General features: G+C 34.5%; 1 protein-coding gene across 4 annotated transcripts in view; it reads right to left on the bottom strand.

Annotated features, from left to right (window-relative positions):
* The window catches only part of XRCC4 (X-ray repair cross complementing 4), a 320,948-nt gene that overhangs the window by 224,555 nt on the left and 82,559 nt on the right, over positions 1–13,834 (bottom strand). For all 4 annotated transcript variants that reach the window (XR_003610999.2, XM_028114473.2, XM_028114472.2 and 1 more), the window contains exon 4: positions 501–667. Coding sequence is in view for 3 of the 4 variants with exons in the window: in XM_028114473.2 (XP_027970274.1) it covers positions 501–667 (167 nt within the window). In the remaining variant the exon portion in view is untranslated. The remainder of the gene's footprint in view (positions 1–500; positions 668–13,834) is intronic.

Here is a 13,834-nt window from a genome sequence, read left to right as displayed (position 1 = left end):
TAGTAAACACAATTACTTCATCTTTTTAAAATGCTGGTAGTATGAATTCTCAGTGAACAAAATAAGTCTATAATAGGAGCCAAAGCACACAGCATCTGAAATAGTTACCATTTATATAAAGAGTCCATATAAGCAATCAATTGGCATACTTACATTTCATATCTTTTTTTATTCATTATTAATCCTATAATTTGAGGTAAATTAAATTTATAAATATCAACTTCCTAACTTTTGATTAATATTAATGGCTTCTGATTCTCATTGCCTGATTACTCCTTATTGTTCATTAGTTTGCTGGTGCCACCAAATACTAATGACCAATAAGTGTTAACGTACTCCAATAATGTACAGTAATGACCAAGAGCTTGATTTAATCATACTAAGATTTTATGCTAAATATATGCTAGTCTACATATATTATAAACTTACAAATCATTAACTTAAATCTATAGCAATATGAGAGCTTAGTGTTTTTATAATACAAGAACATTAGCACATACCGTCCTTGAACCTCATTCCAATCTCTCAGAAGCCTTTCATTTTCCTTCTGCAGGTGCTCATTTTTGGCTTGGTTTTCTGTGATTGTATCCAGGCAATCACAAATAAGTTTCCTAATGACCTCAGCTGGACTTGCAACTTTCTCCAGGTTGAAGGAACCAAGTCTGAACTAGAACAAAAGGAAAACATTATTAGTTTTGGGAGAATATCAACATTGAGTTTTAAATATACATAATTTCTTCTGAGGGGGAAAAACATAGTACATTTATCAGATACAAATACAGTGAAGAAAAACCGGGCAACTTCCTATCTTCTTACGGAAGTTTATCATGTAAATCAACATATAACCCAAGAATAATTTGTGTAAGTGCTAAGTCACTCTCCCATCTCCTAGCAGAGAAGAAAACAAGTAAATACCATATAAGCATACTACCATTTATTTATTACAACTTAATTTAAGTCACTTTTCAGAGTAAGAAAAAGAATTATACATGAAGATTTTTTTTAAAGATTTTTTTAAATTTATTTATTTGTCGGAGACAGAGAGCACAAGCAGGGGGAGTGGCAGGCAGAGGGAGAAGCGGACTCCCTGCTGAGCAAGGAGCCTGATGCAGGACTTGATCCCAGGACCCTGAGATCATAACAAGATCCGAAAGCAGATGCTTAACTGGGTGAGCCACCCAGGCATCCCTATACACGAAGATTTTTAACTGTACTTTGTTACTAGCGATAACATAGAATAAGTGCTATAATACATTTCTGAAGAAAGAGCAAAATTTTGGTACTAGTTAAGAGAAATGCAGGGTTTTAGGAAACTGATAAACCTGAGTTACCACTCAGTAATTACTTCTGATTCAAAAACCAATAAATTACAAATAATACTGTCCAATGTCAAGTTTGTGTACTTCTTCATAAAGGTAAGACTTGGAAAATATATCCTCTACTAGAAGGCACTTTAAAATAAAATAGTATAATACAGTTTCATTATAGTTATGGAATTTAGAAGGGGACATGGGTTGTCCTCATTTGGTAGATAAAGATAATGAAATATAGTGATTTAATCATAATTATAATTATCCTTACTATTAAAATTATTATAACAGCTACATATAAGATTTTAAAAATGATAATTATTATTATATAGTTACCATGTCCTGCAGCTGAAATTTAATTCAGGCAAAACACATATACAACTCATCTAATCATCACCAGAATGAAACTATCATATCTACTTCATAAATTAGTAAACTGAGGTTCAGAGTAGTTATCTAATATATTGAAGGAATACAGCCAAAATTCTACTATGCTATGCTGTTATGCTGTTTCCTGACATAAGAGAATAACCTAATTTAAAAAACTAGTGCTATCTAACTGAACAACAAAATAAATAAATAAATAAAATAAAAAACCTAGTGGTGTGCCTGGGTGGCTCACTCAGTTAAGCATCCGACTTTTGGATTCAGTTCAGGTCCTGATGTCATGAGTCGTGAGACAGAGGCCCATATCAGACTCCCTGCTCAGCAGGAGTCTGCTTGGACATTCTGTCCCTCTGCCCCTTCCCCACACACACACACTCTCTCTCTCTTAAACAAATAAATCTTTTAAAAAATAAATAATGAAACATTAAAAATTTAAAAACTAGTAAGAGGAAGAATTAGATTCATAACCTACATATAATTCTTAAGAGAGACTCTAATGGCACTGAGTGGTAGAACTGAGCAAAACTGAAGGTTTTTTGGGTTGCCAGATCAGTAATTTCTACTATGGTATTCATTTAATAGGAACATAGTGTGTGTACACACACACACACACACACACACATATACACGCACATATATGAAAAGAAAGTTTTATCTGTGTAAAGAATATATAAATTGAAAGTAAATTTAAGGGGAAAAATAAATTTAAGCATTTACCTTTTGAAGCTTTTCTTAGTTATAAACACACACACACACACGTTAAAGAACACCTATAGAATATCTAGAATATAACTTTGAATTGATATAAAATAGAAAAATTAAGCTTATTGTTATATAATAGATTACATTATCAGTAAAACATAAACCCACAAAATGATTCTGTATTCTCTCATTATCACAATTGTCAGGCAGAGATAAACATTTTTAGAAATGAAAGTTTTTAATTATTTGAAAGTTTCAACAATGCCAAATGGATAATGAATTCATGCCACACTTTGATCCTGAATAAAGTAATTGGTAAAATACAGATGTACAGATAAGCATAAGTCCAGCTGCCTACTCATCTATCTTAGATGGCAAAGGAAGAAGGTAACAAATTCTAAATCACTAATAAGCCATTTCTTTCAAAATATCATTCAAACCTATATATTCAAATTCCAAAAGAGAATTCTTAAATCTTCTCTTGGTTAGTCACGATAGAATAAACTTAAAATGTCATTTCTTAGGAATAGGCAACTACTTTGTTTCCATTTTCTAATTATATTCACTAGTATTTGGTCCTTTAATGGGTGTGAACATGTTTTTCTAAACCAAAAAAATATACAAGAAGTATCTAGAAATTCAGTCCAAGAAAAGAAATTTACTTGAAACATTCAACTTATTTCTTAGAAAAATTTTGAAGTGGCAGAGGAACTCTGCTGGGCCATCCTTCCTGTAACACACGCAGTTCAGAGCCACGGCACAAAGCTCCCTTCTACCCTCACTGCTGCTGTTCCAGCCTTTCCGCATTACTGAAGATAGAAGGGGACATATGCACTGAACTCTGATCAGGGCCTTTTATCAGACCTCATGAAACAAGAAGTGTAAAGATTTCTGCACTCTCACTCTATATCAAGCCAATTTAAAAAAAAAAAATTATTTATTTTAAAGAGAGAGGGAGAGCAAGAGAGCATGGGTGGGGGGAGGAGCAGAGGGAGAGGGACAAGCAGACTCTGTGCTGAGTGCAAAGCCCAACAGGGGGCTGAATCCAAAGACCCTGAGATCATGATCTGAGCTGAAATCAAGAGTCCGACGCTTAACCAGCTGAGCCACCCAGGCGCCCCTATATCCAGCAGACCTTTATACTAGCCTCCATATAAAAAGTGGCAACTTAAAAAATATTATTTTTAAAACAAGCAAATTTGCACAAAAGCCACATTATATGGATGCGATGGTTTTAAAAACTACTTTAGCTTTTTGTTTGACATAGAAGGCTATAAGCACAGCTTTTAATTATTAGTTCTGTAATTTCAAAATAATCTAAATATAAAATCAGGACTTCAAATGGTACAACAGAATCAGAAACCACAAATTAAAGGCATCCTGAAAGCATGTCTCTCCTTTAGAGGCATGGTCAAAAACTTTTTTTTGCAGTCAGTTCTCAAGATCTTGTAGAGAATTCGGTACATAGACCTCTACTAGGCACCTCATTCAGTCTATAATCTAAAGTTTTAAGACACATCTTTAAGACACAGTCTATAATCTAAAATTTTAAGTTGAAAACAATTAACTTTTTAAATGTTGATAACTGTAGGAGTTTGCACTAGTTGGTTCTAAAGCGTCATAATTTTAGATATTAAAACAAGTAAATAACATTTTTAAAATCCGATCTGCATTAAAAGGTCTCAATTTCAGAAAACTTATCCATTTTCTTTAGCCAGTGCTTTGTTTGTTCTGGATATCTGTCAATTCTTAAATCCAAGATTAAATGCTATACCTCCTTACCCACCCACTTCAAAGCGCAGGTCACATTCTCTATAACTACTTTAGCCTATACTGACCTGTCTATTCTTAATACTTCAGAGTTTGTCTCACAATTTTTCCCTCCTGTCATCCTCCTTATATTTTCCTCTGGTTGTTTCAGAAATGTAGTCTTTTAAATATCTAGTTCTTTAAGATCAGAGGGCCTATCTTATATTTCTTCCACTGCCTCTACAGTATCTTGCATAGCTCTAGACAAATATTAAGCGCTAAATAAAGATTCCAATTTTTTATTGGAATGATCCTTATTAATAAAGGAATGTAACTATAATGGGGCAGGCAAATAAAAAAACTGGGACAATGGGGTGCCTGGGTGGCTCAGTCAGTTAAGTGTCCAACTTTTGATCTCAGCTCAGGTCTTGATCTCAGGATCGTGAGTTCAAGCCCCACGCTGGGCTCCACACTGGGAGCAGAGCCTACTTAAAAAATACAAAACAAAACAAAAATGGGAATGCTCTGAACACAAATTAAGAAATATTTTAAATAGTTCAAGAATATAACAAAGTTTTATCTTATTGAACAATATAATTGAAACAAAAAAAATCATGTTAAAAAACTATATAATAGCACTTGATACGATGATAATATATATGTTTAATAAAACCTACACAGATTTTTTTTTTTTTTGGTCAGATTTTTTTTTTAAAGAATGTTTTCAGGTTCTTTGGAGTGACCAGATTAAAGAGAATACATAGCATTACTAAAGTATACAAAATAAACACTATGGATAATTACTAACCAATTCCTGGGGGATTGTTTGTGGCCCTTCTGAATGTTTCTGGGGAGAGGAGAGTTATCACAGAGTGAGCTGATATTCTGCTTAGAACACATCAATTAAAGAATTTGAGTTTTGACACATTATCAAAGTAGTCTAAATAACCTTGCAGACTTAATCTTTGCTACTGTCCTGGGAACCAAAATGTAAAGCTAAATGAAAAGGAGGAATAAAGATATCTTGATGTTATTACAAGGCAAATGATGGCAGAGAAAAACTCATTTTCTTCAGTATGTTTTTAATTTATTCCTATCAGACAAAAGTTTAGCTGTATCTAGATATGTGTACACTAAAAAAGTAAAGCCTGCCCATTATAGTTTATAATACAGAATGTTTTGTCTATTTTAGACAAATACACAGTTGCATATACTTCGCTGTTATAATACAGTTACAAAATTCAGTAATATAGGAAATCAGTCAAGTTTTGTAATAAAAAAGAGACTAAACTGTATTACTTTGGCCTACTTATGTTACTTACCATTTGTTCATATTTTGGATCAAATATATTTTTACTAAGATATGTATCATGAATTCTTTGGTTTAGTGGCCTGTTGAAATGTTTATTTCATATTTAAATAACTAACATTACAAATGTACCTCCTAAAGAAGTAATTTCTCTAGGTTGACAACTGATCACATTTCTTTTCGAAGATACCTAGAACTTAGAAAAGAATACCGATAAGGACTCCTAAAAAAGATAAAAGAGCTATATATACTAGAGGAATACTAATCTCACTTTTCCCACTATTTTCTTGCCCAAATTTCTTACAGCTCATAAAAAAAAGTTTAAATATCTCAAGATGATTGTATGATCAAGCAAGGCTCTGTATATTTTAGATTCTGTAGGTTCTTACAATCAAAATGCAATAATCTAAAAGTGAAAAATACTCTCATCTCGAATTAGAGTGCTACAAAATTATTCGAATTTTAAGGCCATGCTATGTGCTTTAATGTATTAAATATCATCTAAGAATTCTTATTTTGGTCTTCATAATTGTAAAAACCTTTGGTAGAAGTCAGAGAATCCTTCACAACAAAAACCCAAAGCCTATGTGGTAAGGGAATCTCAGAAGTTACTTTTACTTTGAATGACTATAAATGTTCACTCCACTACTGTCTTAAAATGGATGATGAGTCTTTTGGTTCATGAGAAGTACAGTAAAATCTAGATTTACCTCAGCCTAATTAGGAGTTAAAATTAATAATGAAAGATTATACTATACAGGGATTTAGAATCAACTGGAAGGTTTTTTATAGTAACTGGATTGGGGGGAGGTGATAAAAAGCAGTAGATAGATATTATTCGCCTGTTACTTCATTTTTGGTATTGCCTTGGATTCCCTAACACTCTTCTAAATCTCCTAATACTTATCTAATCACATCTGTGCAGTATGCTTCTCTGTCCTCCACTTAGATGCTAAATGATAGTATTTCTTGGCATGGTCTCTTGATCCACTTTTCTTTTTCCTCTGTAGTTATAGGGTTGTCCAATATCACAGCTTCCATCATTACCGATAAATTGAAAACTGCCAGATGTATATGTAGGTGAGGGCGCTCCTAAACTCCAGACTAACATACACATTTAACTCCGTTTCAGAATGGTGCCAGCAAAATGACCTATGCAAACCCCACACTTTAAATGCCCAAACAGAATTCATTGTCCATCCCCCTCACTACTAACCTAGCTCTTCCCTGCATTTTCCACTAGACATTCACCATTCACTCAGTTATACTTGGGTGGTCTAGTGAGTAAGTATGGATATCTATCATAGCATTACAGTATTTACTTTTTTTTTTTGTAGTATGCTAAAAGCTGCAAAGGGATAGTGGCTACATATTACACATAGTATCCCCAGTTTTTTTTTTTTTCTTAAATTAACAGACTTTATTTTTTTTGGAGCACTTTTAGTTTTATAGAATAATAGAATGGGGACAGTTCCCATTCACACACCCCCACCCGCAGGTGCCCCTAATAGTAACATCTGCATGCATGTGCTACATTTGCCACAATAGATGAGATCAATACTGTTTAGCTAGTAAGACTTAAACCCCATATTTTGTAGCAGGATTAATTATTTATGTTGTATAGGTGACCCTTGAGTGACATGGATTTGAACTGCACAGGTCCACTTAACATGCGGATTTTTTACAGTACAGTCCTGTAAAGGTATTTTCAGTTCCTTAAGATTTTCTTAGTAACATTTTCTTTCCTCTAGCTTACTTTATTTTAAGAATACAGTATATAATACATATAAAATACAAAACACGTGTTAGGTGATGGTTTATGTTACTGGTAAGGCTCCTGGTCCACATAAGACTATTAGGAATTAAGTTCTGGGGGAGTCAAAAGTTAGTATCCCCATTCTTACACGGTGAAACACAGAACACATTCATTCATTCATTTATCAGACATTTTGAATATGTACTATGTACTAGGCATTGGAGATACTGCTGTGAGAAAGGAAAACAATGTGTTCTCTTGGAAAGAGTTGATGGTGCACAATGATTATAATTTCACACAGCTGTAGAATCAATGAAGAAAATAAAATAGGTAATGAGATTGTGACTAGAGGGCAGCATATCTTTGGATACGGTAGTCAGGGAAAAAGACCTTGCAAAAACTTAGGGGGAGAACACAGTTGAGGCGATTGAAAAGGTAGACAGGAGACTAGATCACACAGGATTTCGTAGGCTACAGTAAGAAGTTGAGCATTTATTCCAATTATAACAAAAAGCCACTGGAAGGTTATATGCAGGAAAATGACTGCTTAAATAGTACACAGCACTTCCTCTAACACTGCACCTGATTATCTCAACCTCCTGGGACTCATATCCTATGTAATCCCCTCCCTTAAGTGCAAGGAGGCCTGTGATTTGCTTCTTAACAACAGAATACAGCAAAGGTAACATATATCACTTCAGTGATTAAGTTATATAAGATTATAATATCCACCTTGCTAATAGAAACTTTCCTTGCTGGCTTTTATGACACTAGCTGCCATGTTGGAGAAGCCCATGCAGCAGGGAGCTGAGAGTGATTTCTGACAAATAATCATTTTAAAACCATAGGAGGCCTCTGACCAACAGCCAGTGCATTAGATGGGTTCTCTAAAGACAGAGAAACAATAAGATGTTTATACATATAGAGACTTATTGTAAGCAATTGGCTGACATGATTTTTTTTTTTTAAGATTTTATTTATTTATTTTTTAACAGAGAGAGAAACAGTGAGAGAGGGAACACAAGCAGGGGGAGTTGGAGAGGGAGAAGCAGGCTTCCCAACAAACAGGGAGCCCGATTTGGGGCTCAATCCCAGTACCCTGGGATCATGACCTGAGCTGAAGGCAGATGCTTAACGACTGAGCCACCCAGGTGCCGCAGCTGACATGATTATGAAGGTTGGTTAAGTCCAAAATCTGCTGGGTGGACCAGCAGGCTGGGAATCTAGGAAGAGTCAATGAAATCTCTCAGCAGATTTCCTTCTTGTTCTGGAGAGATAGGTCTTTTGTGCTGTTCAGGTCTTCAACTAAGGTCCTCCCTTATTTGGAGGGCATTCTGCTTTACCCAAAGTCTGCTTATCTAAAGGATAATCTCATCCAAAAACTTCCTCAAAGATATCCAGAATAATGTTTGACCACATATCTAGGAACTTTTAGCCCATCCAAGTTAACACATAAAGTTAACCATCACAGCCAGCAAGAAACTGAGGCCCTCAATCCAACAAGGCTATAAGGAACTGAATTGTGCCAGCATCAACATGACCTTAAAAACAAATCTTTCACCTTGAGATGAGACTGCAGCTCTGGACAAAACCTTGATTGCAGCTTTCACAGGAGTCCTAGCAAAGCCATGCCTGGATTTCTGACCCATGGAAACCATGAAATAATAAATGTACATGGTTTCAAGCTGCCAAGTTTGTGATAACCTGTTACTCAACAACACATAATTAATACAAATGTGCTTCAATATTACCAGTCTAAAAACAAAAGCAAAGCAAAACAAAACAAAACCACTTTAATGTCATCTAATTCTAGCTACTGTTCAGTTTTCTGCTTCTGTCAGAGCAAAATATCTCCAAAAATATACGTAGTATCTTCCAATAGTTCTTCCAGTAGTCCTGCTTCCAACAGTTACCAGCCACACATGAGCTATTTAACTTTAAATTAGCTAAAATTAAAAACTGAACTCCTCAGTAACACAAGCCACATTTTAGGGCTCAATAGCGACATGTAGCTAGTAGTTGCTATATCAGATAGCACAGATACAGAATCTATCATCCCAGAAAGTTTTTTAGAATAGCATCGATCTGTTTCCTCATTTTATTACAACCCATTTTCTCTTTAAATACTCCAATGGACGAAAAGGCTTTTTATAATCTGGCCCATTACTATCTCTCTAATTGCATCTCTCACTTGAATAGGTCAATTATTCCCATATGTAATAAGCAGCTACCCCCAAATGTAATTAATGATGCTCCCCACAAAATGTCTACACCCTACTTTCTGTAACTTGTGAATATCTTACTTTCTCTGTGAAAAAGGGACTTTGCAGATGTGTTAAGGATACAGACCTTGAAATGAGGAGATTATTGTGGATTATCTGGATGAGCCCAATCTATTCACATAAATCCTTACAATCAGAGAACTTTCCTTTCTCAGCTACAGTCAGAAGGACGTGGAATTGGAAGAGAAGCACAGAAAGATGCAAAATTGCTGGCTTTGAAGACAGAAGGAGACCTTGAACCAAAATGTGGGTGGTGTCCAAAAGCTGGGAAAAGGCAAGGCATGGGTTCTTCTGTAGAGCTTCCAAAAAGAAATACAATACTGCTGACACATTGAGTTTAGCTAGGTGAGACTACTATGTTGGACTTTTTTTTTTTTTTTTTAAAGATGTTCTTTCTGTTTTCCTTTCTTTCTTTAGAGAAAGAGAGCCTGCAAGCAGGGTGGGGGGAGGGGAAGAGGGAAAGGGGAGAGACAATCTCAAGCAGACTCTACACTGAGCATGGAGTCCAATGCAGGGCTCAGTCCCATGACCCTGAGATCATGACCTGAGCCGAAATCAATAGTTGGACCCTTAACTGACTGAGCCACCCAGGTGCCCCTGTGTTGGACTTTTGACCTACAGAAACATCGGATAGTGAATTTATATTATTTTAAGCTGCTAAGTTTCTGGTTATTTGTTATAGTAGCAACTAAAAATGAATATAGTGTATCGGGGTCTATGGCAGGATAAGTAATTGACCCCCAGTGATGCCCACATCCTAATTCCCAGAATCTGTGAATATTACCTTATATAGCAGAAGGCACTTTGCAAATGTGATTATATCAGTGATCCTGAGATGAGGCTATTATCATGGATCATCCAGGTGGCCCAATGTAATCCAAGGGTCCTTATAAGGGGGAAGCAGATCAGACTGAGCTAAGGCAGTGTGAAGATGAAAAGAGATTGGAATGATGTGGACACAGGCCAAGGAAGGCTGGCAGCCTCTTGATGCTGAAAGAAATAAGAAAACCACTAAGTCTGTCCTACTTTGTTACGGTGGTAACAGGAAACTAATAGTCTGCATATTCTTCTAGAATGTTCTTCTCCCTGAATTGCACATGGCTTCCTCTTGTATTTTATTCAGGTCTCTAACTCAATGTTACCTCTGGAAACACTGTCTTAACTACCTTAACTATGATATAAGCATTCCAGAATCCTTCAAATAGTCCTACAAAGAAATAGCAATAGTATAGGTATTAAATAACATTTTATCATCTTTGCAGCAGTTGTCATCATCTTAATTCATTTTATTTACAAATGGTTATTGTCTCCCTTCCCCATCCTCATAGTAGGGATTCAAAATATGTCTGTTAACTGAGTGAATGAATACTTGGGTCATAAATGCTACAAATATTCTTCTGGTCTGACAATATTACTTATAGAGCATTTACGTTTTAATGTACTTAAATGTAAAAATAGTTTCCTTTGAGGTGCCTGGCTGGCTCAGTCAGTGGAACATGCATCTCCTGATCTTGGGATTGTAGGTTCAACCCCACACCAGGTGTAGAGAATACTTAAAAATAAAACCTTAAAAAAATAAAAATAGTTTCCTTTCAAGGTCTTTACAAATCAGATAAAGTGACTACTTGCCTATATTTTCATTTTTAATTTACTTCTCCAAATACATAAGCAATGTTCCCTCACCATTTACTCAGTGAACCATTCTCTCCCTGATATAAAATGCCGTGATTATTAGAAACTACATGTTTATGTATACTTAAGTATTTTCTTGAGTTTCCTCTTCACTACCATTGTTCACTATTCTTTTACTAGTGCTAAGATGCTCCTTTAATTATGACAGCTTTATAATATTTTATTAAGGATTATAAATTCCACCTCATAATTCCTTTTTCAATATTGTATTTATTGTCTAGTTTTGCCAAGCACATCCCAAGAATTTTGACTGTGAATTTCAGACAAGCTAAAAACAAACAAAAAAAAGCGACTAAAAAATACTAGGAACTTTGTTTGGAATTACACTCATTTTCAAATTATTTTATAAGGAATTAACTTATTTCCAATATGAATTAACAGTGTTAATTCCTCCATTCAGGATCATTATGTTTCTTCATCTAATCAAGAGTTATTTTTATGTCCTTTGGCTAAGTTTCTTATTGATTTTTTTAAATCAGACTCCCTCCACTGCAGCTGATAAGATTACCAAATGATCTGTAGGTAGAAATATAAATGCGACTACACAGTCTTATTTTTGATACCTTGATCATATCAAAAGAATTACATGGTGTACAGGAACCTTAGGAATCTCTATTTTAGAATCCCAATACTGACATTTATTTACAGTGGGGTCCTGCACAAACAATTGTAACCACTGTATTCAAAATAATGATTTATCCTTTTTTTTTTGAATATCCGTATAAATTCTATTTATTTTTATTATTATGTTATGTTAATCACCATACATTACATCATTAGTTTTTGATGTAGTGTTCCATGATTCATTGTTTGCATAATAATGACTTATCCTATACAAGATTTGTGAAAAAAACCTAAGCGCTGATCAGGAAGGATTTTGCAAATAAACCACAACGGAAGTAACACCTAAAGACACAAAAAACTCCATTCTCTTTAGTTTGAATTTGATTTGTCTTCTAAAAATGGTTGATTACTTTAACACAGTAGCATTCCAGAGTGGCTATGACAGAGAAAAATGTCACTGGGGCTGGGATCACTGCTGTTGCTTAGCTTCTAAGGCCCCAAAGAAATAGAAGCAAGCAAACACTTGATAAAACTTATGATAAAATATCCTGCTGTGGGATAATTAGGAAATGTAAGTGTTAATAAAACATAAAATGAAATGGATTGTTTACTTCAGAACTTAAACCAGTTTATCCTGTTAAGTAACAATTGTTCAGGTCTCTCATAACATTCTCCAGGAAAATTAAAACAGTAGACTCTTGTAATTTTTTTTTCTGATTATAAAATTCTGACCCTTTGTCCTTTAAAAATTTCAGAAACTTAAGGCTAACCTCCCCTATCCTGCCCCCAAGGCACTAAATTACATCTTTTGATGAAATAGCATAAGTGGTTAAAAGTCATTAAATTGACATTAGAAACGTTTTGGAAACAAAATATTTTCATAAAAAAATATTGTTAATTGTAACTCTAATATTCTTAAAATCAATTATCATAAACTAATAAACTCAAAACTAGTGATCCTTAAAAAATCATAAAAGCACCAAGTATCTTTAAATCCTCAACTTAAATGAAATGATGAAACATGAAATCAAAGACAAAATATGAAATCAAAGACAAAATAAAAAATTTTCCTGTATTGTTTATGAGCTTACTTCTAAAAAATTTTTAAATAATTGCCTTTTTAAACTATGGATTAAAAATTCTTTTGCCATATTTTTTTCATTCAAAAATATTTACTAACAGGGCACCTGGGTGGTTCAGCCAGTTAAGCGTCTGACTCTTGATCTCCAGCTCAGGTCTTGCTCTCAGGGTCATGAGTTCAAGTCCTGCACTGAGCTCCACACTGGGTGTGGAACCTACTTAAAAAAAAGAATCCTAAAAAACTTTATTGTAATTCAGTGGCAGATCTTTAGGAAATAAATTTCTATCTAAAATATTTATACAGAAAACTAGTAATATTTACTTTGATTTATTCCCTTATTTACCTAGAGACAAGATAAAAACAAAGCATTCATCTAAAAAACACTTTAAAAATTTTCAAGGCTTTTTTTAGGTGAATAATCACTAAATAGGAAAACTGGCTATTAGGTATAAAAATTACTATCTATTGATACTTGAGAAGAACCAAAGAGCACAACAGATAGTAACCATGCATCTAACTGAATTTTCTTGCAAAGAAAAATGTAATTAAGAATTAACACCGAGGTAGTTCCAGTTCAGGTAATGGCAAAGTAAGCTATAATAGACTAACTCCCCTGGAGGTAACAATTATAAACTTTGAGCCAAAAACCAAAAAACAAAACCTATCAAGGGATTGAAGAATGACTGACAGCAGGCAGCAACTGGAAGGTACTAAAACAGGGTGAGACCCATGTTTCCATGAGTTCCTCACAGGGCATTCTCCCCTGACCTAGAACTCATATAGATAAATAGAAACCATACGTACTGACTTGAGGTATCAAAGAATAAAATTCTGGGCTGCACATAACACACACACACACACACACACACACACACACACACACAGAAATAGATGGAAAACAGGAGAGAAATTATAAGAAGATTAGAGGATAAGCATAGTACAGGATCAGTGAAAATCCATATAATAGAGTTAGCAAAACCAGAAAACAGAAAAGGAATTTAA

Source organism: Eumetopias jubatus, unplaced genomic scaffold (genome assembly GCF_037043125.1).
Source record: "Eumetopias jubatus isolate StellerSeaLion01/CBP00866 unplaced genomic scaffold, mEumJub1_p1.0 scaffold_5, whole genome shotgun sequence".
In the NCBI taxonomy this organism is placed as follows: Eukaryota; Metazoa; Chordata; class Mammalia; order Carnivora; family Otariidae; genus Eumetopias; species Eumetopias jubatus.
This window is presented reverse-complemented; position numbering and strand designations above follow the sequence as displayed.